The sequence below is a fragment of the Penicillium psychrofluorescens genome, assembly GCF_964197705.1.
Source record: "Penicillium psychrofluorescens genome assembly, chromosome: 5".
Taxonomy (NCBI): Eukaryota; Fungi; Ascomycota; class Eurotiomycetes; order Eurotiales; family Aspergillaceae; genus Penicillium; species Penicillium psychrofluorescens.
Window position 1 is genome coordinate 1,105,408 of NC_133443.1, and position 23,255 is coordinate 1,128,662.

The window sequence follows — 23,255 nt, forward strand, 5'->3', positions numbered from 1 at the left end:
TATAAGACTGAGTGACGAATTATAATTAGAGTAAGTCATTGTATTGATACTGATATAGGAAGATTGATATTCCTGGGTCCATTTACGATATAAACTAATGGTTTCTGGCATTATGGTCTGAGAAACAAAGAAAGAGTGTAAGTGGTGGCACCGGTTTCGAGACGCACTGTAGCAACTTGGTGGCGATTTAAGGTGTTGTTGGTACCCAGTAAGCACAGCTACAACATGCACGCCATTGCAACGGGGCGCCCCCACGATCCGCCGGCCCTTTTCTGCCCCTTCGTTTGTTCCAAATTGCATTCTTGTAGATTCGCGATATTGGCCCCCCTTGGCATCAGCGTCGATGGGCATCATCATGAGGGGCAAATCAATAAATGGAGTATAGTACTACTCTAATAATGGAGGACGGAGGGATCCGTCGACTAAATCGATATGTAACTACCCCTCCGATCGACGTGGCGATTATCAGATGTAGGTGGTGAAGAATGCATCTCCGTTTGTCTATTATAGGCTGATCCTCCGACCCTCTTTAGTTTGAGGGGCGGATGTGTTACTTTTTATAGGGTTGGGCGGAGTAGATCTGACCGAACAACAAGTAAACTACTAAGTTCCAACATTATTATCGACAGTTGGCCTCCGATGTCATGGGAAATATCGTCTTATTTTTTCACTACTGTAATAGTAATATGTCGCTTCTAATAAATATGTAGATCACGTCATCCGAGGACACCACTCACACGACCCCGTACCCACCACGATCTTCCGAACCCCGTTGCGGTTGAGTTCAATGGCCAGAACGGCCGGCGCCACAGCGTCGTTTTGCGCCGATCCTCTCCGTTTTGCGCCCTCATTTTCTGGGGAGGTTTTGTGTGTGTGAGAGAGAGGGGGAAAAAAATAAGAGTATTATTATGTCCCTCTCTGTGTTGTCTCTATGGACTGGTACCTCGACATAGTATGTACTCCAATAGATCTGTGATACATCCTAGACAGAAATCTAATATTATCACGGACCCTGAAAATATCCCCTGATCGCCGGTCTCCATCGGTCCAGAACTAAGAGTGCGCCTTGTCCTGGTCATCGGATGTGTTTCCACTGCCATTTTTCTTTCAGCCCGCCCTCTTTTTCCCTTTTTTGCCCCTTCTTATACTATAGCGCTAACTGCGACACTCTTTGCTTCGTCTTACTTTCTTCCGCCACTTCACACTCGCTCGATCTGTCCTCTTCATCCGTCTCTCGCTTCACACTACTCCAGGTTCTTTCGCTGGTGAAAGAATTTGCTCTGCTGTGCTCTACTCTACTCGAACTCCCCACAACCACAATAACAACTATGCGCGACACACCCTCGAAATTCGTCGAGATCCTCGACCCCAACGACGCGCAACCGCGCATCTCCGACTCAGACGTGCGCCTCGAGGACGTCCTCGCCGACCACGAAGCAACCATCAGCCGGCCCTGTTCCTCCACCACCTCTCCTAAGCGCAGCCTCGACAAAGCCAATCTAAGCCGCGCCAGCTCCACCTCCCCCACGCAGCGCTGGAAGCGGCTTAGCAATATTCTTGTGCAGCAGCGCCGGAACTCTTAGTTTTTGTTCATTGGGTATGCGGCCACTCTGGTATAGTGGATGCGACACACATACACAAATTGTTCTGCGTGGAGGTAATACACTGGATGGAGGGAAGACAAAAGTTAAGACAGAGGGGTACCAATAATGTGTGGTTCCACTGAGGAGGGAGGAGGGGCTCCGGCGTTTCGCCTTTGACTGATGGGTTTCTTTGCGATTCCGACTGGGTCGAACCAGGCTAGATCTGAAGCGCCACGGTGTTGTGCTGTGCGCAGGGGAGGGAGTTGGTTTCGCGCCGGACGCTGAGCATTTTTTTCATGATGATGATCTGATGATTTTATTTTCTACTTTCTTTGGGACTGGGTATTACAAGGTATGGATTATGGATTCTTTGGGTGATTAGGATTAGGAGGGTGGCAATGCGAGGGAACGATGGAAGGTCCAGTCAAGTGTATAGAGAGCGGAACTGGACCGGGGATTGTGGCTTGTTCTATTTTTGTTTCTTTCATGTCTGTCCTTGACGACTGTGTTGACTATGACCGAGGTAGCGTTCCTTCCGATACCCGATTTTGCTGCTGTGTTCGATTTGGCCATTTGTTTTATGTTCTGTTCCTGGCGCCATCGCCAATCCGTCCGGTCAGTCCAGTCGGCGCTGGATCTGGAATCTTCGGGGTCCATGGGTCTCGGATTCGCGTACCTGAGCCTGCCGAGCCCTGGACCCTGGGATGAGATAGTGGTACTGTGTACGACGTAGACCGATTATGGTCTGGTCCCTGACTCGGAATGCTGTGCGAGTCGGTGTCTAGGCTATCCGGTGGGATGTAGTTGGATTTGTTCCCGACTTATGAATAGTCGAGACGATAAGTGAAGAGACATGAATAATATTCATTAACCGCGCGGTTGTGGGTCCTCCCCAGTCTAATGATAATATTTTCTTCGGCCTTCCAACTATTGAAGCTATTTACCCCACGCAGGCGCCGTTTCCAGGTCTTGCATGAGTCTAAGCCACATATTACTTTCTCCATCAGATCTTTGGAGGGCATTTCGACGACTGAGCCAGATGCAAGTCGCACGCCATTCTGACCTCGCCCTCAGTCTTATCCACCAGTACTCATAGCGACACATCAGGCCCATCCAGTAGCCGAGTAGCCAGATTGCTCTAACATCGTTTTGCTTGAGCAGGTCGCGGAACGCATAGTCAAGGTCCAGTGCCCCTATGAAATTGACGTAAAGGAAGAAACTGCTGCGCGTTGGCTCAAGGGCCCTAATTTCGGCGAGCAACCTTGCCGGTTCACGGAAGACGTTCGTTGATGGATCATCGTTCAGTCCAAAAAACTCCATCCAGTGCTCTGGTACTCTGTCCAGCGACTTATCGACCCCGTAAAACGTATTTTGATCATCGTCAGACGCTTTGTATAGCGACTGTAAAATTGATTCCTCACGATAGGCAGCCGTGGCTATCAGGAGAGGTTTGAGACCGAGATTGACCGAGAACCAACCAAGTCGTTCGGGGTCGCGGTCGTGAAACAGCCACGTATTTCTTGGCTGATCATCCTCGACGACTGAAAAGGTGAGGACACTGAGAAACATGCACGTGAGGATCAGCGCGTCCGCTAGGCCCTGGTTCAGGCTCCCAGTGAGGGCCGACTGAAAATTGGTAATGGCCAGGGACTGATGGAAATGTTCGGCGATGCGGCTGGGCTGTTTGTGTACAGTGTGGCAGCGAAGGTGTGATGCCGAGACAGCCATAATGACGTTCAGGAGGAAGGGATGGGACACTCCGAGGGCGAGAATCGGCGTCACGTCGGCCCCGTTGAGCAGGCACAGGTCCGGGAAGGCATGCTGGAAGTGGCGAACCAAAGCAACATCGGGAATCCCGTATGGCGAATGTTGGCGATTCGAAGTAACGCTATCACAATCCAAAGAGGCTACCCCGGGACATATTCCCATTGCGCATGGAAGTTTAGCAGGCTCCCGGGCGTAGGATACTGTCGGATTTGTTGAGCCATTTCTGGTATAAGCGCATTGGATGTGACTCTGGACACATCTCAAGCAGTGAGGCTTTGCTTCGTCGCACTGTCATTTCATTGTCCATGTAAGTACTTGCGCATGTTATGTAGCCAAAATGGCCGAGGGCGTCGTACCTTGACGCGCCTCATCTTGCAAGTGAGGCAGCCGGACTTGGACTTGCCATGTGACGCGCGTTTCCGGTATTGGCGCATTGAGACTCGTCCCTTCTGTGGTCGAAAGGTGAGGACACGGAAATCTGGGTCCGGTGTCGCATCTCCCAAGGCAGTACGGGGTTCCATGGCGGCGGTGCGCGGGACCTTTGTCGCATGCAACGGATCAAATAAAGAAAACGACAAGAGGGCTCAGGGAAATGCTTATGAAAAGGATTTGTGGATACATGCAACGGATCAAATAAGGAAAACGACAAGAGGGCTCAGGGAATGCTTATAAAAAGGGTTTGGGGCACTGCCACAAATGTCATCCCTGGGTCGGATCGGCCGATGGTGGGATGCTCGTTTTCCGGTTCTGGTTTAGAGTTAAGTGGTGGACCTTGGATCTGCGAATTGAATCTCGAGAATGTTTGTTGCTGACCGTCATCTGGACAAGAAGATTGGAATCATTCAATTGATGTTCCAGGCACCTGTGATTGTGTCCGACGAAATTCGTTAAGTTCGTAATATTGCATGACGGTGATCATCGAGTCATGGCGACTTGACATTATTTGTCCGTAATGAGGAGCGGCTGGTGGGAATTCAACGAGCAAAGTCGCCATATAAAAGGAATGCAGCCCGACCCTTTGCAATACTGCTTGCATGCCCCATTGCTATCTATATTCACCTTGATATTCACCATGAAGCTTCTCTTTGCGTTATCACTGTTGTTGATTGGCACTGTCGCACATCCAAGCCCAGAGCTGAATTGCCAAGACGGTCTCCTCGTATCAACCCAGCAAGGACTGGTGCGTGGCAAGAATGTCCATGACAGAGTCGATGCTTTTCTCGGAGTTCCGTATGCGAATCCCCCTGTGGGTGCGCTTCGATTCGAACCTCCCCAACCACTGGACAACCAGCCGTCTCGTGCTCATGTTCTTGATGCAACTCAATTCGGTCCAGTCTGCCATCAGTTTCACTACAGAACTGTGATGGGCGATCTTCTGCTTGAAACATCGGGCCAGTCAGAAGATTGCCTGACACTGAATATTTTTGTTCCAAGAAACATTCGCAAAGCCTCCGTTAGTCGCCTACCGGTGTATGTCTGGTCATACGGAGGTGCGTTTGGCGAAGGGGGTGGTAGCGTGCCTCTCTTCAACCCAACCAACTTGGTGGCCGAAACCAATGATATCATTGTTGTTACTTGGAAGTGAGTTGCGTTTTGTCACGGAGTACATAGTTAAAGCTGACAACCACAGCTATCGAGTGAATATCTTCGGCTTTCCAAACTCTCCGGCTTTGAAGTCCCAAAACCTTGGACTGCGAGATCAGAGAGTTGCACTCGAGTGGATCCGCGACAATATCGCTGGCTTCGGTGGTGACCCTGATCAGATTATCCTCGGTGGCCAGTCTGCTGGTGCGGATAGCGGGAGCGCGATGGTTTACTCTCACGCGGACGACCCCATCTTTGCTGGACTGGCTTTGCAGAGCGGCACTGTTCAAATCATTGGAGCACTCACAGATGACTTTGACTCAGAGTTTGTTCGAGTGGCCAACTCCGTAGGATGTGCGAATGCCGGGGACCGCTCCAAGGAACTCGAATGCATGCGATGGATCGACGCCGAAAGGTTGCAGCGTGCAGTCTCGAACGAGACGTTCAATTTATTTGGGAGCCCTGCGGGAGGTACGCCAATGGTGGACAATGTTGTGATCTTCTCTGATGCAGAGTATATCCACCGGGGCCGGATGGGTGAATTTGCAAAAGTTGTGAGTGAATAACGCTTCTAGAATTGTGTCCGCACGGCAGTGTTACTGACCATCGTCAGCCCACCTTAATGGGGATGATGAATAATGAATTCGACTCGGTGTTAAATTGGTCAGAGGACTGTGGAGTCAATAAAACCCTCTCTCGTCTGGGAACTGCTCTCGTCTTTGACTGTAATGTTGCTCTTGAAGCAGGGTAAATCGTCTCGCCGCTCGAGAGCATCGATGATGGCTAAGATGCAACACAGATTCCGGTCGCTATACAATGTACCAGTATGGCGTTATCGATACATGGGGGTGTTTCCAAAAGTGACCCCCTATTCATGGTTGGGAGCGTACCATCAAGGTTTGTACCACAAACAGTTCTGATTTGCATCGACTGCAGCTGACAACAGGACAGCGGATGTCCCTATGCTCATGGGAACTTACAACCTGTTGCTGGGCAGCGAGGAACGAGAAACAAACATCACAGTCGAAGCCTCCCACTATTTCCAACAAATCTTTCGCACGTTCATACGAGATCCAGCTCATGGTCTTGAACGAATCTATGGCTGGCCGACATATACTCCTAACACTACTACATCGATGGAGCTGTTTAACGGCAATACAATTTCCACGACACTGAAAAGCTCCGAGCGATATGATCTGACCTGCCGAGATCCAGCTCCATTCCCTTGGCTAGAAGTTGTAGAGGGACCTCCAAAATGCTGAAATTGGACATAAAGATTGAACATGACAGCCGGTGAGGGCTAGTGTATTTCCTGTATTGAGAATTCAATTTGAGGACAAACTTCTTAACAACCAAGTTGAGATCCCGGTATCCATGAGCAAGTAGCAAAAATATACATGTGTAAACGGAGATGCTAACCGAAAGGGAAGATCCAAAGGGGAGGGCTCGCAGCGATACAAACATAAGCACGATGTTGCCTCGACGTGTGATCGAGTATATCAGCCAAAGCATGATAATATTCCCTAACTGGGCATAAGCCATTCTTTTGGGCGAAGTGCTTTGCTCCCCTGCCTATACCACAATCTGAGTAAGTGTTTATCGCTGATGAAAGCGATTGGCCAGGCAGCTAAGAATGAAACGAGAACAAAGATTTGCTCGGCTCGTGTTGGGAAAACGAAATTTTACATATTCTCGTCTCAGCTGAAAGCTACCAATGAGCGAGTCTATTCCCCAGGCGGCTTTGAGGTCCTTTTTGGTCTTTCGATCTGAGTATGCATTGCATGGCAGTACGTACACAATTTGTATTCATCGTAGTCAAAGATAAGAAAATGGTAAGGAGCGGCGTGGTATCAGGGCAAGGATGATGGCCTACCTGGGCCATATCCATAACAAAGCAATGCAGAGAAAGAACAGAAAAGAAAGGAAGAAACAGCCAGGTCTCTATTCAGAGAAAGTGGCTTCTCCACGAGCCGCCTGATTGCATTCCTCCAAGAATCGGTGGATCCCCTGGACTCTCTCTCCTTCGGACTCAGGGCTCTCTGAGGTGCCAACGAGAGAGAAATCAGGAAAGTAGGCACGGTCTCCCAATTCACTAATGCTTACGCGGGAGAAGGAAGATGGCGAGGAATTCCATGGGTTGTGGCCAAACAGCTCGTTGTCTTCAAAACTAACCTCCAATTCACGGGCGTGGCCAGAAGACGGAGTGCGAGGCTCGGGGGACATCATGCTTTGCCAGTCGAGGGCACCGGGTGACTGAGACTTGGGACGCTTGGAGGGAGACGATCGTGCCGCGCTAGGTGCAAAGGGAAACTGCAGTGCTGGCTCGGGACCAGACGGCGGCGCCACGCTGGGTGCGAAGGGGAAAAGCAGTGCCAGCTCGGAGCCAGTGCAAAGTTCAAAGTCTGCGTCTTCGACAATTGTACCGCGGTGGACACCGACTTCGTCACACAGGCGAGCCACGGTGTCCGCGTCACAGCCAGGGAAGCGGACGCGGATGGTTGAGTTTTTGAGTAGACTGATTGGCAGGTCGCCTAGCTTTGAGAGCTTTTTGAGATCGTTGATGGTCGCCGCAAAGTTCTGAAGAGAGCGAGCAAAGTCGCCAGATAGAAGGTCCATGAAGTCCTCCGTGTTGAGGGTCTTGTTGCTGCTGGGGATAATCTGCTTGGAGTCGAGGGAAGTGATAACGGGAGCAACCTTGAAGTCGATGTGCGAACCAGCGGTGTAATACGGAACATTGAGCATCTGTCGCTCTGCCTGGTCTTGCAAGCTGCTGACGGCCTTGTACCGCTTGTCGCCGGTGCGAGGGTCCACTCCATCGAACCGGACCTTTTGGCCAGACAGGAAGAACGCACGCACGCCCTGAGACACATTCTGGATCACCTGCGCAGGAGCAGCAGGACCATGGGAGAAGTATCGGGCTCCGCCAAATCGGCCTGCGCCGACGGCATATCCGCCTGCGGTGCGGCCAAGAGCGCCGCCTGTCAAGTTGGGACGGAGAGTTGAGGCGAAAGGCGCTTGGCTGGTCAGCCGGCTGACATTCGCACCGATGCGGGTCGACCTGTACACCGCAGTGTCTGCTTGCAGGCTCGATCGGATTGCAGAGACGAAAGCACGGGTCGAGAAGGGGCGGCTGCGGGCTTGACGGATAGCAGCGGCGCGAGGGATGGGGTGGCGGTTGACTCGGGCATATGCTGGCTGGTATCGGACAGCAGACTGGGTGGGCTCCGGTATTTTGGCTCGGACGGCCCTCGAGGCCTTCTCATAGGCAAACCTGAGTAGATGTCAGTCTGATAACGGTGATGACTCCATCCGATAAGGACGGTGGATGATAAGGGACAAGCAACGTACCTGGCTGCCCTCCAGATCTTGGGGAGCAGCAGGTGCCCAGCTGAAGGCGCCATACTGAAAGTTGGGATGGAAAACTCCGGGGACTCGGGATGATGACGGAGGATGGAAGAGAAGATGGCTTGACTGCTCAATGGCCCGGCCTCATGCACAGGCGCGCCACGCACGTGATCTCTGGTGGATGGCGGTGTGGCGGTGCAGTAATGAGGTCACGCGGGAAGTGGCGAATCTACTGGGGGAGGGAGACTGGTTCATCCGTATATATTTTGGTATCTTTTAAGAATTACACTAAGGTATGTACTCCAATGTGCACTTTGTTTACTCATCATCTCCAAAGAACACCTTGATGGGCAGCCAGGCATCATCACAGACCTTGAACCGATCCTTGAGGTTGTCCAGCTGCTTGACCTCGTCAGCGGTCAAGTCCCAGCCATCGATCTCATAGTTGGCATCGATGCGTGACTTGCTGACGGACTTGGGGATGACACTCCAGCCCTTCTGCAGACCCCACACCAGCAGCACCTGCTGGGGGGTCTTGCCCTTCTTCTCTGCAATCTGCAGCAGAGTCTGGTCCTTGTAGAGGGGGGAGTTGGTCGATCCCAGGCACGAGTAGCCGGTCGAGTGGATGCCCTTGGAGGTATTGTAGGCCACCAGCTTGGGCGAGGGGTTGTTGGGGTGCAATTCGATCTGGTTGACAGCAGGGACGATCTTGCAGCTGGGGTCGTTGAGCAGCTTCTCCAGGTTCTGGATGCCAAAGTTGGAGACACCGATGTTGCGGACCTTGCCAGTGGCCGGCAGCTTCTGCATCTCTTGCCTGGAAGGGGAAGTTAGCCATTGAATCACTCCCACAGCCAAAAAAGGGACTTACCAGGTCTTGATGAAGTTCCAGTCGGGAAGGTGCTTCTTCTTGTCCTTGGGGTCAGTCGAGCTGGGCCAGTGAACCAGGTAGAGATCCACGTAGTCGACGCCGAGATCCTTCAGCGATGAGGCAATGCCCTCCTCGACGCAGTGGTGCCAGGTGTTGTCGAGCTTGGTGGTGAGCCAGATCTGGTCGCGGGGAACGCCGGAGTCGCGGATTCCGGCACCGACCTCGGCCTCATTGCCATATGCCAGAGCGGTGTCGATGTGGCGGTAGCCTTTCAGGAGGGCGTTCTTGACAGCCTCCCGGACCTCATTGGGCTTGGACTGCCAGGTGCCCAGGCCAATGGCGGGGATCTTGTCGCCCGTGTTGAGAGTATAAGTCTTCCTGTAGGCATTGTTAGAGCAATTGGCCCGAACTTGGGGAGCAGGAGACATACTGAGTGTGGTTGGACATTTTGTGTGCTTGCAGGGTGGGAATAATGGGGAGGATAAGAAGTGGCCAGAGGGGGGAATTTATAAGAGCCCAGACAGTGACGGTGGGCAGGTCCAAGCCGGGATGATGTCGACCGAGGGGTCAGTGTGGAGCACCTTAGTCAAGGAGATGAATGTCTTCATTGGAAGAACACTGGGCCCTGCATGGCATGGTAGTGCACATCCTTGCCTTATCTCCCATTCTGCCTCCATTCATTCGTCACTCCCTCACTCCCTCACACCAGAAATGCACACCGTGGAATGGATGTTCTTGCTCTGTTCCATCACCATTTAGGCTAAATAGCACCCACCGCCCATTTCTGCCACCCCCACGGGTCCCACCGCCATCCGTCTCTCGCCATCCTCCCTGCGTCATTTGATTCCAGAAAATTCCCCTAGGCTGGGCCCTGATTTGCTCCCACGGCCCCATTCCCTTGCAGCCCGAGATAGACACCCCGAGGACCGGATAATATCCTCCACGCTCCACCCCTATCCCGAGTGCCACGCGTTACTCCCGAAACTCGGGCTCGGGACAGCCTGCAGCACTTTACCCAGACTTTGGTCATCATGTCATCCGGGTTTGTCTCGGCCGGCACGAACGAGCAGCCAGTGGAACGGGACGATGAGTGGCTCACCGCACAGAAGGAGTTGGAGGAGGAACGGAGGCGGAAAGCCGAGATTGGCAACCAGAATGACGGCAAAAGTCTCTATGAGGTGCTGGAACAGAACAAGAGTGAGCGCAATTAAATGCCGATGCCGGTCATCACGGGGAACCAAAAGAATTCGGCTGACATGCGAGGGCGCTGTTGCTCGGGTGCGTGGTAGTGGCCAAGCAGGAGCAATTTGAGGAGAAGATGCGATTGAAGAATCAATTCCGCTCCCTGGATGAAGACGAGATCGAGTTCCTGGACTCGGTGCTCGAGTCCACGCGCGCACAGGAAGCCGCTGTCAAAAAGGACACGGCCGACCAGCTCGAGCTCTTCCGTCGTCAGCGCGAAGAAGCCGAGAAGGCAATGCTGGGACCGACCTCCTCGGAGGTTACGCCGGCAGAGGAAGAGGAATGGGTCATTCCCGGCCGTAAGAGACGACGGGACAAAAAGGATCTCTTGATTCCGGGGAAGAGACGGAAGTCATCAGCAGCGGGGAGTGCGGGGGATGATTCCAAGGGCCAGGAGCCTCAAAAACAGAGCCAAGCTGGTTCCCAGGCTACTGGGACATCGACACCTGCTTCAACAACTCGGTCAAAAGGGTCACAAAACACGGCTTCAACTGCAAAGGCTGAAAAGCAGTCCTCGGGCGTAACAGCCAAGGCAGATACAGCTACGAAACAGCCCGACGCTAAACAGCCAGCAAAACCTGCTCCTGTCTCTCTTGGACTAGCAGCATATGGATCCGATTCAGATTCAGATTAAAATGATATTTACCAAAAAATTATCTTCTCCGGTCACCGGTGGCTGGATAAGTCTACAACAGAACCGGCCATTCCAAGATTCCTCCCCACTTTCCAGTCATCAATTTTGACCTCCTCTCCTACCCCATTCTACTCATAATGGGCCGTATCCTGCTTCACCTCTTGCTCCTCGACCTTACGTTCCAAGTCATGAGGCAAGTAACTCTCCTTGTGAGTCCCCGGCACAATCCACGGCGCATGGGAGAACATATAGTTCATCTCCTCCAGCGGCACCTTCTTCGTCTCAGGCAGCAAGGCATAGAAGAACAAGGCGTTGGTGAAATTGCAGACGACGAACAAGAAATAGAACCGGTAGTGGATGTGGCTCATCGCAATCGGGGTGATCTGTCCAATCATGGTGTTGAAGGCGTACGAGGTCATTGTCGCGATCGAGACACCCTTGGAACGGGTGCGCGTGTCGAACACCTCAGCAGGGATGATCCAGGACAGGGGACCGCAGGTCGCTGAGAAGGAGAAGTTGTATAACCAGGTCATGATGATGAACCCCCAGTGCGCGCCGGTGTTCTGGGTCGTGGGAGGGAATTTGGCTAACAGGACGGTGGCGGCGATGAAGGTAGCGCAATTGCCCAGGTTGCCGCCGATCAGGGACCAGCGTCGACCGAAGCGATCGATGAGCATTATGCAGAAGAATTGAGCGATCAGGGCAATGATATTGTTGATTGCCTGATACTTCAGTGAGTCTTGGCTACTGATTCCGATCTGTCCATAGATCGACACGGAGTAGTATCTATTGGATGTCAGATCGGGGATTTTTATGTCAAGAAAAACAAAAGGTGCCTTACTGGATAGCAGATACACCGGTCATCTGCACAGAAGCTTGAAGGGCCATGCACAGAAACAAACGGCGGAAGGACGATCGGGTCTTGAACAGCTCGACATAGGACTTGGCCTCGTGCTCATGCTCATAGGTGATGCTCTCCTGGATCTGAGCATACTCGGCCTGGACCCAGGGGTCATTCTCGTTGCCGTTGGCATGGAGTCTAGCCAGGGTCCGCAACCCATCCGCAGGGCGGTTGTGGTCAATGAGCCAACGGGGCGACTGGGTTATGCATCAGCCAAGAACTCGGGGGGGAGGGGAAACGCCAGACACATACCTCGGGGAAGAACATGATCAACAACCCCAGGAAGACGGCCGGAACGAGCTGAATACCCAACGGCAATTGCCACTGTGCGTCGTTGGTCCCCGAAAAATTAATGTACGTGCCATACGAGATCCAACCAGCGCAGAGCGACCCAACCCCCAGCATGAACTGTTGCAGCGCCGTCACTCGGCCACGGATTTTCGGGTGGCAGATCTCAGCCTGGTACAGGGGGATCATCATCGTCAGGAAACCGACCCTATTATGGACTGTCAGTGAGCTGAGCACTTTTTGTCAGACCCAATCAAAGAACAAATACATACCCTAGTCCGGCCAGACATCGTCCACTGTAGAGAAATGCGATGTTGCGCGCACCGGTCTGCAGACCACCTCCCAGACAAAATATCAAACAGCCCAGCGAGATGGTCCTTCGTCGTCCCAGGTAATCACCGGTGATACCTGCGAATCCGGCACCGAAGAAGGCGCCAGCGGTGAACAACGAAACGACCAGTCCACTATCCTGCTCATCAGCTCCCATTCAGAGGGTCTGGGTCTTGTAATTTGCTTACGTTTGTGTGGAACTCGGATTATTGAATCTCGCGACGAAAGACTCGGAGATAATCACCTCTGCAATAACACCCAAATCATCTTGTATGAGTTAGATTATGCGCTCGACACACAAGACCCCAAGAGAGAACATACATCCATAGAGGAATGATCCGAGTGAGGCGAAGACGCCGACTAGGAACTAAAATCATTGATCAGTTTGAGACAACCTTCCAAATAAAAAACCAAAGCATCCCATACCTGGTACCATGACGGAGACAGATGCATGGCGAGAGTTATCTTTCGCGCTTATGGAGAACGATGAATAAAATCCGGGGAACGAACTCCACATGACATCCCCCGGCGAGGTGGGTGATCGCTGTGTACAAATACTCGCGCGGAGAGCCGACGCATCTCGTTAGAACCCGGATTGGAGGATAAAAAACTCCTCGCGCAAGCCACGCTAGGCCATCGTATCGCGTGTCCGGCACCATACCTCATGATTCGGACCGAGCTCGAGATTGTCGGGTTTGAGCGTCCAAGCTTGAAGCTTGGTCTGCTTCGACACCGGCGGGGCTCGGGGACGCCTCGTGATTGACGGAGAATTAGCCCGTCCTCGGCAACTCCTGCAAAAGCACTGCTTTTTGCCCAGGGCTAGCCCAGAAGCGGCCTCGGTTCCCTTTTTTGGTCTCGTTATCCCAGCACTTGTGGTCGTGGCGGGATAAAGTCTGGGCCGAGCACCCCGCAGGAGAATTGCCGGATAGAGAGCCGATGAGACATGCTAGGCGATCACTTGATGGGGGGGTTGGGTCGGATAGTTAATTTGAGAGTGAGTGGGAAGGGTAATTGTTTCGATTCTTCGGTCCGATCAGTCAGTAGCTGTTTACTTAAAGCCCCAGCAAGAAAGAGAGAGAGAAAAAGACAAGCACAGCTCGCGACATACCTTGCTACTCACTTAGGGCACGCGGCTTCCTCCACTCACCATGACCACCTTTACCAAACAGGCCGAGCATGAAACGCCCGTCATTTCGGTGCATCCGACCCGGCGCATCTCCAAGATCAACCCTAACATCTATGCCGGCTTTACAGAGTGAGTGCGCACACTATTATACTCTCCAGATCCAAACCTAACAAAAGGACGGCCAGGCACATGGGCCGATGCATCTACGGCGGGATCTACGACCCGGGCAATCCGCTCTCCGACTCGAACGGATTCCGCAAAGACGTCCTCGACGCGCTGAAGGATCTGAACATCCCTGTCGTGCGCTACCCCGGTGGCAACTTCTGCGCCACGTACCACTGGCTCGATGGCGTAGGCCCTAAAGACCAACGGCCCTCTAGGTACGTTTAGCTCCTCCTTAATTAACCGAGGCTCTTCGCGATGGTGGGACTGACAGGGGAAAAAATAGACCCGAGCTAGCTTGGCTCGGAACGGAAACGAATCAGTTCGGCACGGATGAATTTATGAAGTGGTGTGAGGTACTGGGTACGGAGCCTTACCTCTGCTTCAACTTCGGGACGGGCACTTTGGACGAGGGTTTGTTGTTCTCTTCTTCTCCGATCTTCTCGGAGCCAAATCGCGATAGTAGCTAATTGAACATGGCCAGCTCTTGCGTGGGTCGAGTACTGCAATGGCACCGGCAACACGTACTATGCCAACCTGCGGCGGAAGAACGGCCGGCAGGAGCCATACAACGTGCGCATCTCTCAATCCGTGTAGCTATCAGCGCTAACTAACTGTTGCAGGTCAAATACTGGGCTCTGGGTAATGAGACATGGGGCCCATGGCAGGTCGAGCAGATGACCAAAGAAGCCTACGCGCACAAGGCAATGCAGTGGGCGAAGGGTATCTAGCTATCCTTTTCTCTCTTCGGGTATAATCATCACTGACAATCCACATGCAGCTCTCAAACTGCTCGACCCAAGTCTCATCCTAATTCTCTGCGGCCAAGACGGAACCGCCTCATGGGACTACTACACGCTCAAGCAGTGTCTTCTGCCCGCGCACTCCGCGCTCTCCACCAGCGCCGTGCCCTTGATCGACATGCACAGCATCCACCTGTACACCTGCTCGAACGATCACCTGCCCAACGCAACCGCGCCACTAGCCGCCGAGCGCGCCATCGAAATCACCTCGGGACTGATCGACCTCGCACGCATCGAGAATGGCGTCCCACCCAACCAGCTCCGACCCACGATCTGCTTCGACGAATGGAACGTGTGGGACCCCATTCGTGCCGAGGGCAGCCAGGGCGCGGAGGAGAGCTACACGCTCTCTGACGCGCTGGCCGTGGCCATCTGGCTGAACGTTTTTGTGCGCAAGAGCCGCGACGTCGCCATGGCGTGCATCGCGCAGAGTGTCAATGTCATCTCCCCGCTGATGACCACCACGGAAGGGATCACGAAGCAGACGACCTGGTGGCCGCTGTATCTGTTCTCGAAGTATATGCGCGGCTGGACGGTGGCGGCGCATGTTTCGTGCGGTGTGTACGAGGGCGAGACCTCGCCGGCTTGGCTGCGCGGGGCGCGCGATACGCCCTGGTTGGATGTCAGTGCGACGCTGGGCGAGGATGGGTATGCGAATCTGGCGGTTGTGAATATTCATGACGAGAAGAGCTTTGAGGGTGTGGTCGAAGGCGTTGTGGGCGGTGCAGAGGTCTTTACGGTTACGGCGGGGGATGTTATGGCTACGAACATGAAGGGCACGGAGGAGGTGAGTGTCCAGGAGTCGACGTGGGATGGAAAGGGTCCGTACGTGTTCCCGAAGCACTCTCTGACTCTGCTGCGGTGGAAGGCAGAGTAAAAAATGGGGGATGGACAGTTGGGGTTAGAAAGCATAGATTGGTTGCATTTCACGCTATTTACACATTGGTATCATTAACCATAAGTCACGTTGTGAACAGTCCCATCCTCGCCGACGTGAACATTGAGTCTGTAGTTGTTAGACACGGTCCCCGCAGCACAAGGGAGAACATACCTCGACGGCTTGTGATCCGTCGTCGCAAAATCATCCGGCTTTAGCACTCGGTGCGACTCCGGCAGGTCCTTCTTCGCAAACGACTATCGAGACTCAGTATATAGCTTCGTTCCAACCGCACAGAGAGTAAACAAACGTTGACATCGCTAGTCGTGTCACTCAGTTTCTTGCCCATGAGCTTATTCGCCCAGTCGGACTTGGAGTCGGGGGCAGAGTTGATACCGGGGACGACGAGAGGCATATTGAAGTTATTGATTGTATTGAATTTGGTAGTTGTAAAGAGGAAAGGGTCCGAAGTCCCAGTCTCACGCACGTCATATATATCCTGGTCCCGATTGCCGATGACGTAGGTCGATCGATCGGAGTCATGTGGGGAAAACGCCATCTATAGAGTCAACGGGTGTGGATAATGATACAGTCAGCAGCAAACCTGTTTAGGTGAGGAATCTGTCGTTGTGTTGGCTGGCATGTCTTTCGGTTATCCATGTGCTATATAGATCTACTGGACTGGAGTTGCAGGTGGTTCTGATTCCCTGCTGAGCATGGCTGCCTTGTTCAGTACACGGCATCAGATCGATCCGAACAACATGGACCACAATAAACACATACAGATTATCGTTGTGAATGAGAAACTGATTACAACAACTCTCTGCTTGCTCATGGCGCTTCCGAAGTATATACGAAGTTGTTCGGGCAACCCACACACCGTAGCGACTGCCTTTTTCACTCGACGATGCCCAGTCCCTCTCCCTTCCATCCCAATCCTTTATAGTTCTTCCCACGGATGGCCATCTATCCTTGCCCATGCCCAACGTACACCTTACCATAAAGTCCAACACGCAAGCGATGCCGTCCCTCAATGCCAGCGCAATCGCAACCTCCAAACGCTTCTGGGACTCATCCACACCCGCCGCCATCGTGATCCCATCCGAAATGGCCTTCCCCAAGGGCAGCAAACCACCGACCACACAAAAAGACTACCGCAAGAGCTCCATCGCCGCAGCGTCCATCATGACCGTGGTCACTCTCGCGGCCATCATCTTCCTGGTGGCGTGGTACCTCCGCCGCGCGCGACGAGAGCGTCGCCGGCGCGAAAAGGAAGAGTTGAGTCTGAATGCTCTCGGTCCGTCGACTTTCACTCTGGCAGAGGATACGACCAAGGCGCTTGATGACTTCCTCATGAAAGAAGAAGACCAGCAGTCCGAGCGCGCCTCTATCATGTTTAGTCGGAGCCGCTCGCCGTCTCTCTCTTTCGTCGTCGACGAGACAGACCGTCGCAACTCGATATCCCGCCTCTACCGCACGAGTCTCGATGCCTCAGCGACTAGTCTGAGCAAGAATGAGACTTCCTCGAAACGCGTGTCTACCGAGGGCACAGCCCGGCCGAGCACGTCAACCTCTGAGCGATACACGCCCTCCTCGCAGAATCTCTCAGTGCAGCAGCAGCCCTCCAGCCCAGTCTCGCGACTCTCGCAGTTGTCCACGGTGCCTCCGACTGAACGTTCGTCGCAGCTATGGAGCACAACCACAGGAACGGCAGAAGACATTATCCCCACAACCCTCAGCCGCGAGCCCGGCAGCTCCCGTACCTCGCGCTCAACGGAGCATAAAACACGTCCATCAGCCAGCGTGCGCAGCTCGCAGACCCTTTCGCGCCGATCTGAGGCGTCGATGGAGCTAGGCAGCCCATGGTCGTTGCAGTCCGTCGCATGGATGTTCGACGAGCCCGAGAACCCGCGCAGAGCTCATGCAGGAGGCTCTCGAGGAGGTGGATTAGGTGAATCGGCGAGGGATATTCGGGGCTCGAACGATTCTTCTTCTCGTCCCGGCTCGGGACAGTCGTCGCGGCGGTCTACGGTTGTGCATCCTGCTTCGCCTCTGTCGCAGTCTTTTGGCAGTTGACTGGTTCTGTTTGGATGGTTTCGTTGTATGAATAGAACGTTTTTGGGCCGGAACTTAGGGTTGGCGTAGATGGGAGACTGAAGGGTGGACGGTTATTGGTGTTGTCCTTGTTTATCACCACTACTTTTCAGGCGTATGGAGAGGACGAATACCCATTTGTTTAACAAAAAGAATTCTATGAGTCAAGTACATTCATGCGAGGATGCAGTCTAGATATGCTTAGTCTCCTAACCTCGGAGATACAAAGGGTCTAGGACGGGTAGGGTTCAAGTAACCAAGTCGTATTCACACGAGCAAGCAGCAAAGCACTCCAAACCGCCATGAGATAGATGTACACAGAAACGAAGATCACAACCAGGTCTATCATATCACACAAGACTCCATTTATGCCCCACTCGCCCTCTTCGTCTCCCTGACACTCCTTAGACAGCGCTCCAGGCGCTTACCTCGCTCCTTTTCACGAACGAGCGTGTCGTTGACATAGGTCCGGATGGCATCGCGGCCCACCTTCTCCCGCCACGACGTCCACCCTGCCAGCTCACTGACCACGACGTCCTTATTCCATGAGATTTCCTTGGAGACGCGCAAGGCCTGGTCTTCGCCTTCGAGGATTTTCTTCTCGAGGCCCCGCGCGGATTTCTGGCGAGACTTTTCGAAGCCCGGGAGGTTGAGGTTGAATTTGCGCGGCTGAGACGACGAATGTAGAGATGTGCGCGAGCGGTTTATGTTGCGCTTTGTGGCGCTGAAGGTGGCCATCAGGGAAAGCGGGCGGCCTAGGGAGGTGAGGATTGCCGCTGTGGTGTTGTCGATGGAGGTCAGCGCGGATAGATACTGCAGGAGAGGCGAGGAGTCGGAGCTGGAGGTGGAGAGGTACGTGGCGTAGCGGAAGAAGGCGTCCGTGTGGGAGGCGGGAAGTGCACTGGCGGGTTCTTCGAAGGTGTAGAGAACGGACGAGCAGAGGCCCACGGCGTCTGCTAGGTCGGCGGCGGCGTTTTGCAGCGCATGACCTCGGCGGATCAGACTGCGCGAGGTCGCGTGGACGCTGCGGACCATGTCCTGGGCGTGGGTGATGAATTGCTCCGTGTCTCGCATCCCCTCGACGGTGATGGGCTCATAGTCGTCGGCGATCGTCTCGGTGAGCGCCACGGCCTTGCGCTGAGACCGATCGGCCATCATCCCAGGCTGTAGTTCCGGGACCAGAAAGAACTCCCAGAGCATTTCATGCGTCGAGAAGGTCGGATGGGTCAAGAGCGTCTTGAGGAAACGGTCGAGTTTGTCCTGAAGATCATGAAGCACAGATCGCGATGGCTTTGAGTGTATTTGGAATGGGTTGCGGAAATCGGACAGTGACGGCACGTAGGATGCCGGGTGCTCCACTGCCAACCACTTGGCGAGGTTTTCAAAGTCGGAAAAGCTGCGACGGCAAGTCGTGACGGTGTACGTCGTGGATCCGGGCCGAGACACCACTGATTCAGATGACGGGAATGGCGCCCCAGACTTCAGGATGAAGCGCACTGTGGCATCCTCTACAAAAAATGACCGCACGACCATGGTCACACGACCAGAGGAGTCTGTATATGTCGGGGGAGGATGGGAGAGAAGGATCAAATCGTCGACCCGGTTTCGTACTTCATCGTCTTTTGCCAGTTCCACTGCCGTCAGTCCACGGGTCTCCTTAATATGAACGTCGACCCGTGGGTCCATAAACAAGATCCGAACTTGGTCAATTCGTCCGTACTTACTCGCCATCATTAAAGGCGTGAACCTCTTGTCATTGGTGGCGTTTGGATCACAGTCGCTCTGTTGTAAAATGCGGTTGGTGATCTCCGGATCGCCAACGATGTGCAACAGAGTATTACCCTTGGAGTCCACATGATCGTCAAGCTGAAGAGGTTTGCCATCACCTTGGGCTCGTTGGGCCGCTGTCAATGCGGCCTTGACCATGTTCTTGTATTCCGGATGGTCGTAGGACCGACAGAGAGCAAAGAGCGGTGTCTGTCCATGCTTGTCACGCTGTCGCCAAGGTAAAAGGCCGCCCAATCTGGGCAAAAGAGAAGGAGTACTGAAGAGGTAGTGTCCAGCTGTGCGGCCATGGACGTCTGACTTGGTGAGGTAGAAAGCAACGAGACTCCCATCTGCCTTGGTGAAAAGGAAATCCAGAAGAACATCGACGATCTCCGTGTGAGCTAGTTGCACGGCCGCGTTAAGGAGTGTTGTTCCATCTACGTTGGTATCATCGAGAATGTCTTCCAACGGATAGTATTCCTCCAGAGTGAGAAGATACTTCAACGCCTCCGTCTGACGGCTCTCCACCGCCATCATAGGAATTGAATCTCCAGCAGGATCTTGAGTCTTTGTCAGGGTGTGAAGGGAGTTGTCACCTTCAATCCCACTTGCCATAGACCCAATCGTTGTTGAGCGAGATAAGAAAGAAACAGCAGAAGACTCGGACAAGCTGCGAACGTCCATCGATACCTTCTTCACAGGCCGGCGATAATCCTTGTAAGGCGACCCAGCCCTCCAAGTCTGGAACGGGAACACATGTGACAAGGGCGGTGCTTCAGATGAGCCATCTTCCTGTGGTAGATCGCCATTCGCAATGGCTGGCTGGCTGTACACGGATGACGACTCCAGGGGCAAGTCGTCTGGGTCATCGTAATCATCCGTCTGGAAGAGAACAGATTTTCGCTCGGGCTCCTGAGGAGCAGCCTCGTCCGCAGATTGGTGATCTTCATCTGGTTCCAAAATGCTCTTCATGTCTGAAACCCTGCCTGCTTTGGTGGCCTGCCACAGGCGTCTATTTCGGGCACTGGCACGTCGCAGACCCGCCGAATCGGTGACAAGGTACATCAAAACCGCCTCGAATGTGCTCAAGGCATAGCCCATTTCACCACTGTCCACGTCGTCGATATAGATAAAATGCTGCATATACAACAAACGCGCTTGCAAGTGTCGAATTTGAGACCGGATCACAACCACTAGCAGGAGAGAGACCAGAACGTCGGCGTTGATCGTCACGGGAGGTGAACTCTTTTCAGACGCGGGTCCATCCACCCGGTTATAGCTACCGGGAAAAGAGATGACCTTGACCGTCCCCAGGAGAGTGTTGAGCATATCGTGAGGGCATTTTGCCTCGTTCATTTTCCGAAATGCTTCCACTCCTCGCCCGAGTCGTCGAATTAGCTCGCTCTTTCCCTCCCGCCCGCTTTCCATGGTCATGCCAACCTGAGAGACATCGATGCTCTCCATTTGTCGAATGCGGGTGTCCAGTTCCGTGTCTTCCGGTTGTCGGAAGGCACATAGCCGAGGAAAGAGTAAAGGTTCATGGACTTGTTCTGCGACGTAGCGCTCAATCAGGCTCTCAACCAAAGGCCCGGTCAGATCTGTGGTGGCACCCAGAAATGACAATTGCTGTTTGTCTACCAGGCGAAAGAGGTCAATTGCTGCCGTGACAGCAGTTTCCAAGCTCCGACGCATTAGGTCTTCATCATCCACATAGTATTCGTCTGACTGGACTGGTCGTCGGCCTCGGCCTCGGCCACGGGCCGACAGGCTGCGGATGGAGGATCTTTCATCTGTCAAGGATTCCGTGCGCGATAACTTGTTTTCACTTTCACTGCCAGACGCGGAGGAGGATCTTGAGTGTGACGGTGGTTGGGGCAGCGGTTTGCCCAACTCTATACTAAACTCGCGAAACAGTCTTTCCAGGCCCAATTGCATTTGCCTTGCAATCATGGGAAAGTTCGATAGCAGTTCATGGAAGGACTTGATCTCTTGTTTCGCAGGCGACCCATTTGGCTCGCCATCCTTCTTGCCGGCAGCTGTCGCCCCGGTCTTCTTCGTTTCGGTCCCTGGTACAGTCGCGGGGATGATCCTCGCGGGATCGTAGGAGCCGATCAACGGACGGGAGATATAGTAAATGAGCCATGGTCGCGACTCATTCGTCGGGGTGTAATATAGGGCGTCGGACAGCAGTAGCGCCTGGGTCAATGACTTGAAGCCTGGAGAGAGATTGGCCGGTCAGCGCACGTCATCACCGAGCTTGCAGCCATGGCTTCCCCCTGCTCACCTTTATTGCTGTAGACTGAATTCTCTTTGATGATGACCGTTCTCCCATTGAAGGTCGTCAGCTGCTTCGCCTTGCTCCGGTTATCGCGCACATTGGTCTCTTCTTTCCCCGTTGGAGGGCCAAGGGGCATTGGGATGCGCAGCACATGGCTTCCTAGAAACTCTTCCGACGCGACGAGGTCTGAGTAGAGGAGCGAGGATTCCCGGTCACGCGATCCGGCCAGGCATTCTGTCGTGGGGACGAGCAAGACCTATAGGACCCGATCGTGGTTAATCGGGTCTCCGGTTCATCCGTCCGGGAGCAGCACTTACATGGTTCTCGACGGGAGTACACTGGCCCGGAACAGTGCTTCGGAAGAAAGCACGCAGGAAAGGGTTTAGAGGGTGCATCCAAACGGTTTTGGACGGCCCAGCGAAAGAACTCTGGTACTCATCAAGCCGTTCGTCTCGCACAAGACGAGTCGCGGAGGCGGGCGACTCTGGCGCATGCAATCGCCGGGTCCAGGATGAGGTCAGAGGGGGATGAGACGAAGAAAACCGCGACACAACACAGGAGACAGCTGGAGCCCAATGGATAAGTCACTGTCTACCTATGTAGGTAATCCGGATGATCGAAGGCAACAGGGAGAAGGTCGAGAACGTGATCGATGGCCAGCTGAAGGCGCTATACCGCTTTGGGAAGTATTCACTCACTCCGGTGGTATGGGGATGACAAGGATAATGGTAGATGGATCTGTCTGCTAGCTAGTGTACAAAATAAAGAGAATCCCGGGGCCATAAGCGGCAGCCCACTACGGTCCGGATCAACCCAGTCTACGCACCCGTCGGCTGCGAGTACCACCAAACTTGATCCGCGTCGAGTCCGTCACTCGGCTGACCAGCCCGCGGATCTTCCGTCCCTCATTCCCCAGAATGACCTTGTTGAAGGCATCCCGTCCCTTTCCAAATCCCCGGTAGATAATCTCCAGTCGCTGGATCTCCAAGAGATATCCTCGTTCCTGAATCTGGGCCAGGACATGCGAGCATAATTGGTACGCCGGGTCGAAGCCAGAACGGCCGCCTTTCCGGAATCCAATCTGGCCGCTGCCCATCGACATCATGGGGTTGCCATTCGGCCGTGTCAAGGTGAGGATCGTGTTGTGTTTGTGTGTGAAGACGTGCAGGTGGTGGGGAGGTGCGCGGTCGGGGTAGGGGTTGGTGAGCATCTCGTCTTCCATGCTCTGCGCCCTTCGGAAGTTGCCAGGGCGTCCACGCGCAGACGAAGTAATGTTCCCTTGTGCGATCCGAGTCAAGATGTCCAGCGAGGACGACGAATCGCGGGTTGAGGTCGGGGCGGCGGTGGTATTGGTATTGGGCTCCGAGGACGCTTGCTCTGGGCCTGCGGACCTTCGAAGTGAGGACGAAAAGGGTCGCGTTGTGCGTAGGGACGATGCTCGGGGCTGACATTGCCGACATAGGGACGGCAATGCCTTGGTCAAGGCCCCCATTGAGAAAGAGGAGGTCATGGTGGGTTGTGATGGAAGGAAATAGTAGTCTCAGTGGAGGAATAACGAATGAGCCGGGGGAGTTTTTCGCGGGTCTTGGCACCCGCGACTTTTTCC

General features: G+C 53.7%; 11 protein-coding genes across 11 annotated transcripts; 5 read left to right on the forward strand and 6 right to left on the reverse strand.

Annotated features, from left to right (window-relative positions):
- Positions 1–1,328: 1,328 nt before the first annotated feature.
- On the forward strand, positions 1,329–1,583 carry PFLUO_LOCUS7681 (uncharacterized protein; the record flags this gene model as incomplete). Its single annotated transcript, XM_073785341.1, has 1 exon — positions 1,329–1,583. One exon carries the CDS (start codon positions 1,329–1,331, stop codon positions 1,581–1,583), a length of 255 nt encoding a protein of 84 aa, XP_073641706.1.
- Positions 1,584–2,519: 936 nt separating this feature from the next.
- On the reverse strand, positions 2,520–3,871 carry PFLUO_LOCUS7682 (uncharacterized protein; the record flags this gene model as incomplete). The annotated part of the gene is made up of 2 exons (XM_073785342.1): positions 2,520–3,638; positions 3,707–3,871. The coding sequence occupies 2 exons, from the start codon at positions 3,869–3,871 to the stop codon at positions 2,520–2,522; spliced, it is 1,284 nt and encodes a 427-aa protein (XP_073641707.1).
- A 551-nt stretch (positions 3,872–4,422) lies between these two features.
- Positions 4,423–5,500, forward strand: PFLUO_LOCUS7683 (uncharacterized protein; the record flags this gene model as incomplete). The annotated part of the gene is made up of 2 exons (XM_073785343.1): positions 4,423–4,931; positions 4,981–5,500. The coding sequence occupies 2 exons, from the start codon at positions 4,423–4,425 to the stop codon at positions 5,498–5,500; spliced, it is 1,029 nt and encodes a 342-aa protein (XP_073641708.1).
- Positions 5,501–6,875: 1,375 nt separating this feature from the next.
- Positions 6,876–8,335, reverse strand: PFLUO_LOCUS7684 (uncharacterized protein; the record flags this gene model as incomplete). The annotated part of the gene is made up of 2 exons (XM_073785345.1): positions 6,876–8,205; positions 8,283–8,335. 2 exons carry the CDS (start codon positions 8,333–8,335, stop codon positions 6,876–6,878), a joined length of 1,383 nt encoding a protein of 460 aa, XP_073641709.1.
- A 262-nt stretch (positions 8,336–8,597) lies between these two features.
- On the reverse strand, positions 8,598–9,594 carry PFLUO_LOCUS7685 (uncharacterized protein; the record flags this gene model as incomplete). The annotated part of the gene is made up of 3 exons (XM_073785346.1): positions 8,598–9,093; positions 9,148–9,525; positions 9,578–9,594. 3 exons carry the CDS (start codon positions 9,592–9,594, stop codon positions 8,598–8,600), a joined length of 891 nt encoding a protein of 296 aa, XP_073641710.1.
- Positions 9,595–10,178: 584 nt separating this feature from the next.
- On the forward strand, positions 10,179–11,023 carry PFLUO_LOCUS7686 (uncharacterized protein; the record flags this gene model as incomplete). Its single annotated transcript, XM_073785347.1, has 2 exons — positions 10,179–10,344; positions 10,437–11,023. 2 exons carry the CDS (start codon positions 10,179–10,181, stop codon positions 11,021–11,023), a joined length of 753 nt encoding a protein of 250 aa, XP_073641711.1.
- A 128-nt stretch (positions 11,024–11,151) lies between these two features.
- Positions 11,152–12,995, reverse strand: PFLUO_LOCUS7687 (uncharacterized protein; the record flags this gene model as incomplete). Its single annotated transcript, XM_073785348.1, has 6 exons — positions 11,152–11,809; positions 11,865–12,121; positions 12,177–12,420; positions 12,485–12,692; positions 12,864–12,909; positions 12,969–12,995. The coding sequence occupies 6 exons, from the start codon at positions 12,993–12,995 to the stop codon at positions 11,152–11,154; spliced, it is 1,440 nt and encodes a 479-aa protein (XP_073641712.1).
- A 695-nt stretch (positions 12,996–13,690) lies between these two features.
- PFLUO_LOCUS7688 (uncharacterized protein) lies at positions 13,691–15,510 on the forward strand (the record flags this gene model as incomplete). The annotated part of the gene is made up of 6 exons (XM_073785349.1): positions 13,691–13,797; positions 13,854–14,048; positions 14,117–14,244; positions 14,315–14,403; positions 14,454–14,553; positions 14,612–15,510. The coding sequence occupies 6 exons, from the start codon at positions 13,691–13,693 to the stop codon at positions 15,508–15,510; spliced, it is 1,518 nt and encodes a 505-aa protein (XP_073641713.1).
- Positions 15,511–15,584: 74 nt separating this feature from the next.
- On the reverse strand, positions 15,585–15,925 carry PFLUO_LOCUS7689 (uncharacterized protein; the record flags this gene model as incomplete). Its single annotated transcript, XM_073785350.1, has 3 exons — positions 15,585–15,639; positions 15,685–15,767; positions 15,821–15,925. 3 exons carry the CDS (start codon positions 15,923–15,925, stop codon positions 15,585–15,587), a joined length of 243 nt encoding a protein of 80 aa, XP_073641714.1.
- A 563-nt stretch (positions 15,926–16,488) lies between these two features.
- Positions 16,489–17,586, forward strand: PFLUO_LOCUS7690 (uncharacterized protein; the record flags this gene model as incomplete). Its single annotated transcript, XM_073785351.1, has 1 exon — positions 16,489–17,586. One exon carries the CDS (start codon positions 16,489–16,491, stop codon positions 17,584–17,586), a length of 1,098 nt encoding a protein of 365 aa, XP_073641715.1.
- Positions 17,587–17,970: 384 nt separating this feature from the next.
- PFLUO_LOCUS7691 (uncharacterized protein) lies at positions 17,971–23,159 on the reverse strand (the record flags this gene model as incomplete). The annotated part of the gene is made up of 5 exons (XM_073785352.1): positions 17,971–21,587; positions 21,656–21,905; positions 21,967–22,214; positions 22,245–22,326; positions 22,476–23,159. The coding sequence occupies 5 exons, from the start codon at positions 23,157–23,159 to the stop codon at positions 17,971–17,973; spliced, it is 4,881 nt and encodes a 1,626-aa protein (XP_073641716.1).
- Positions 23,160–23,255: the final 96 nt, after the last annotated feature.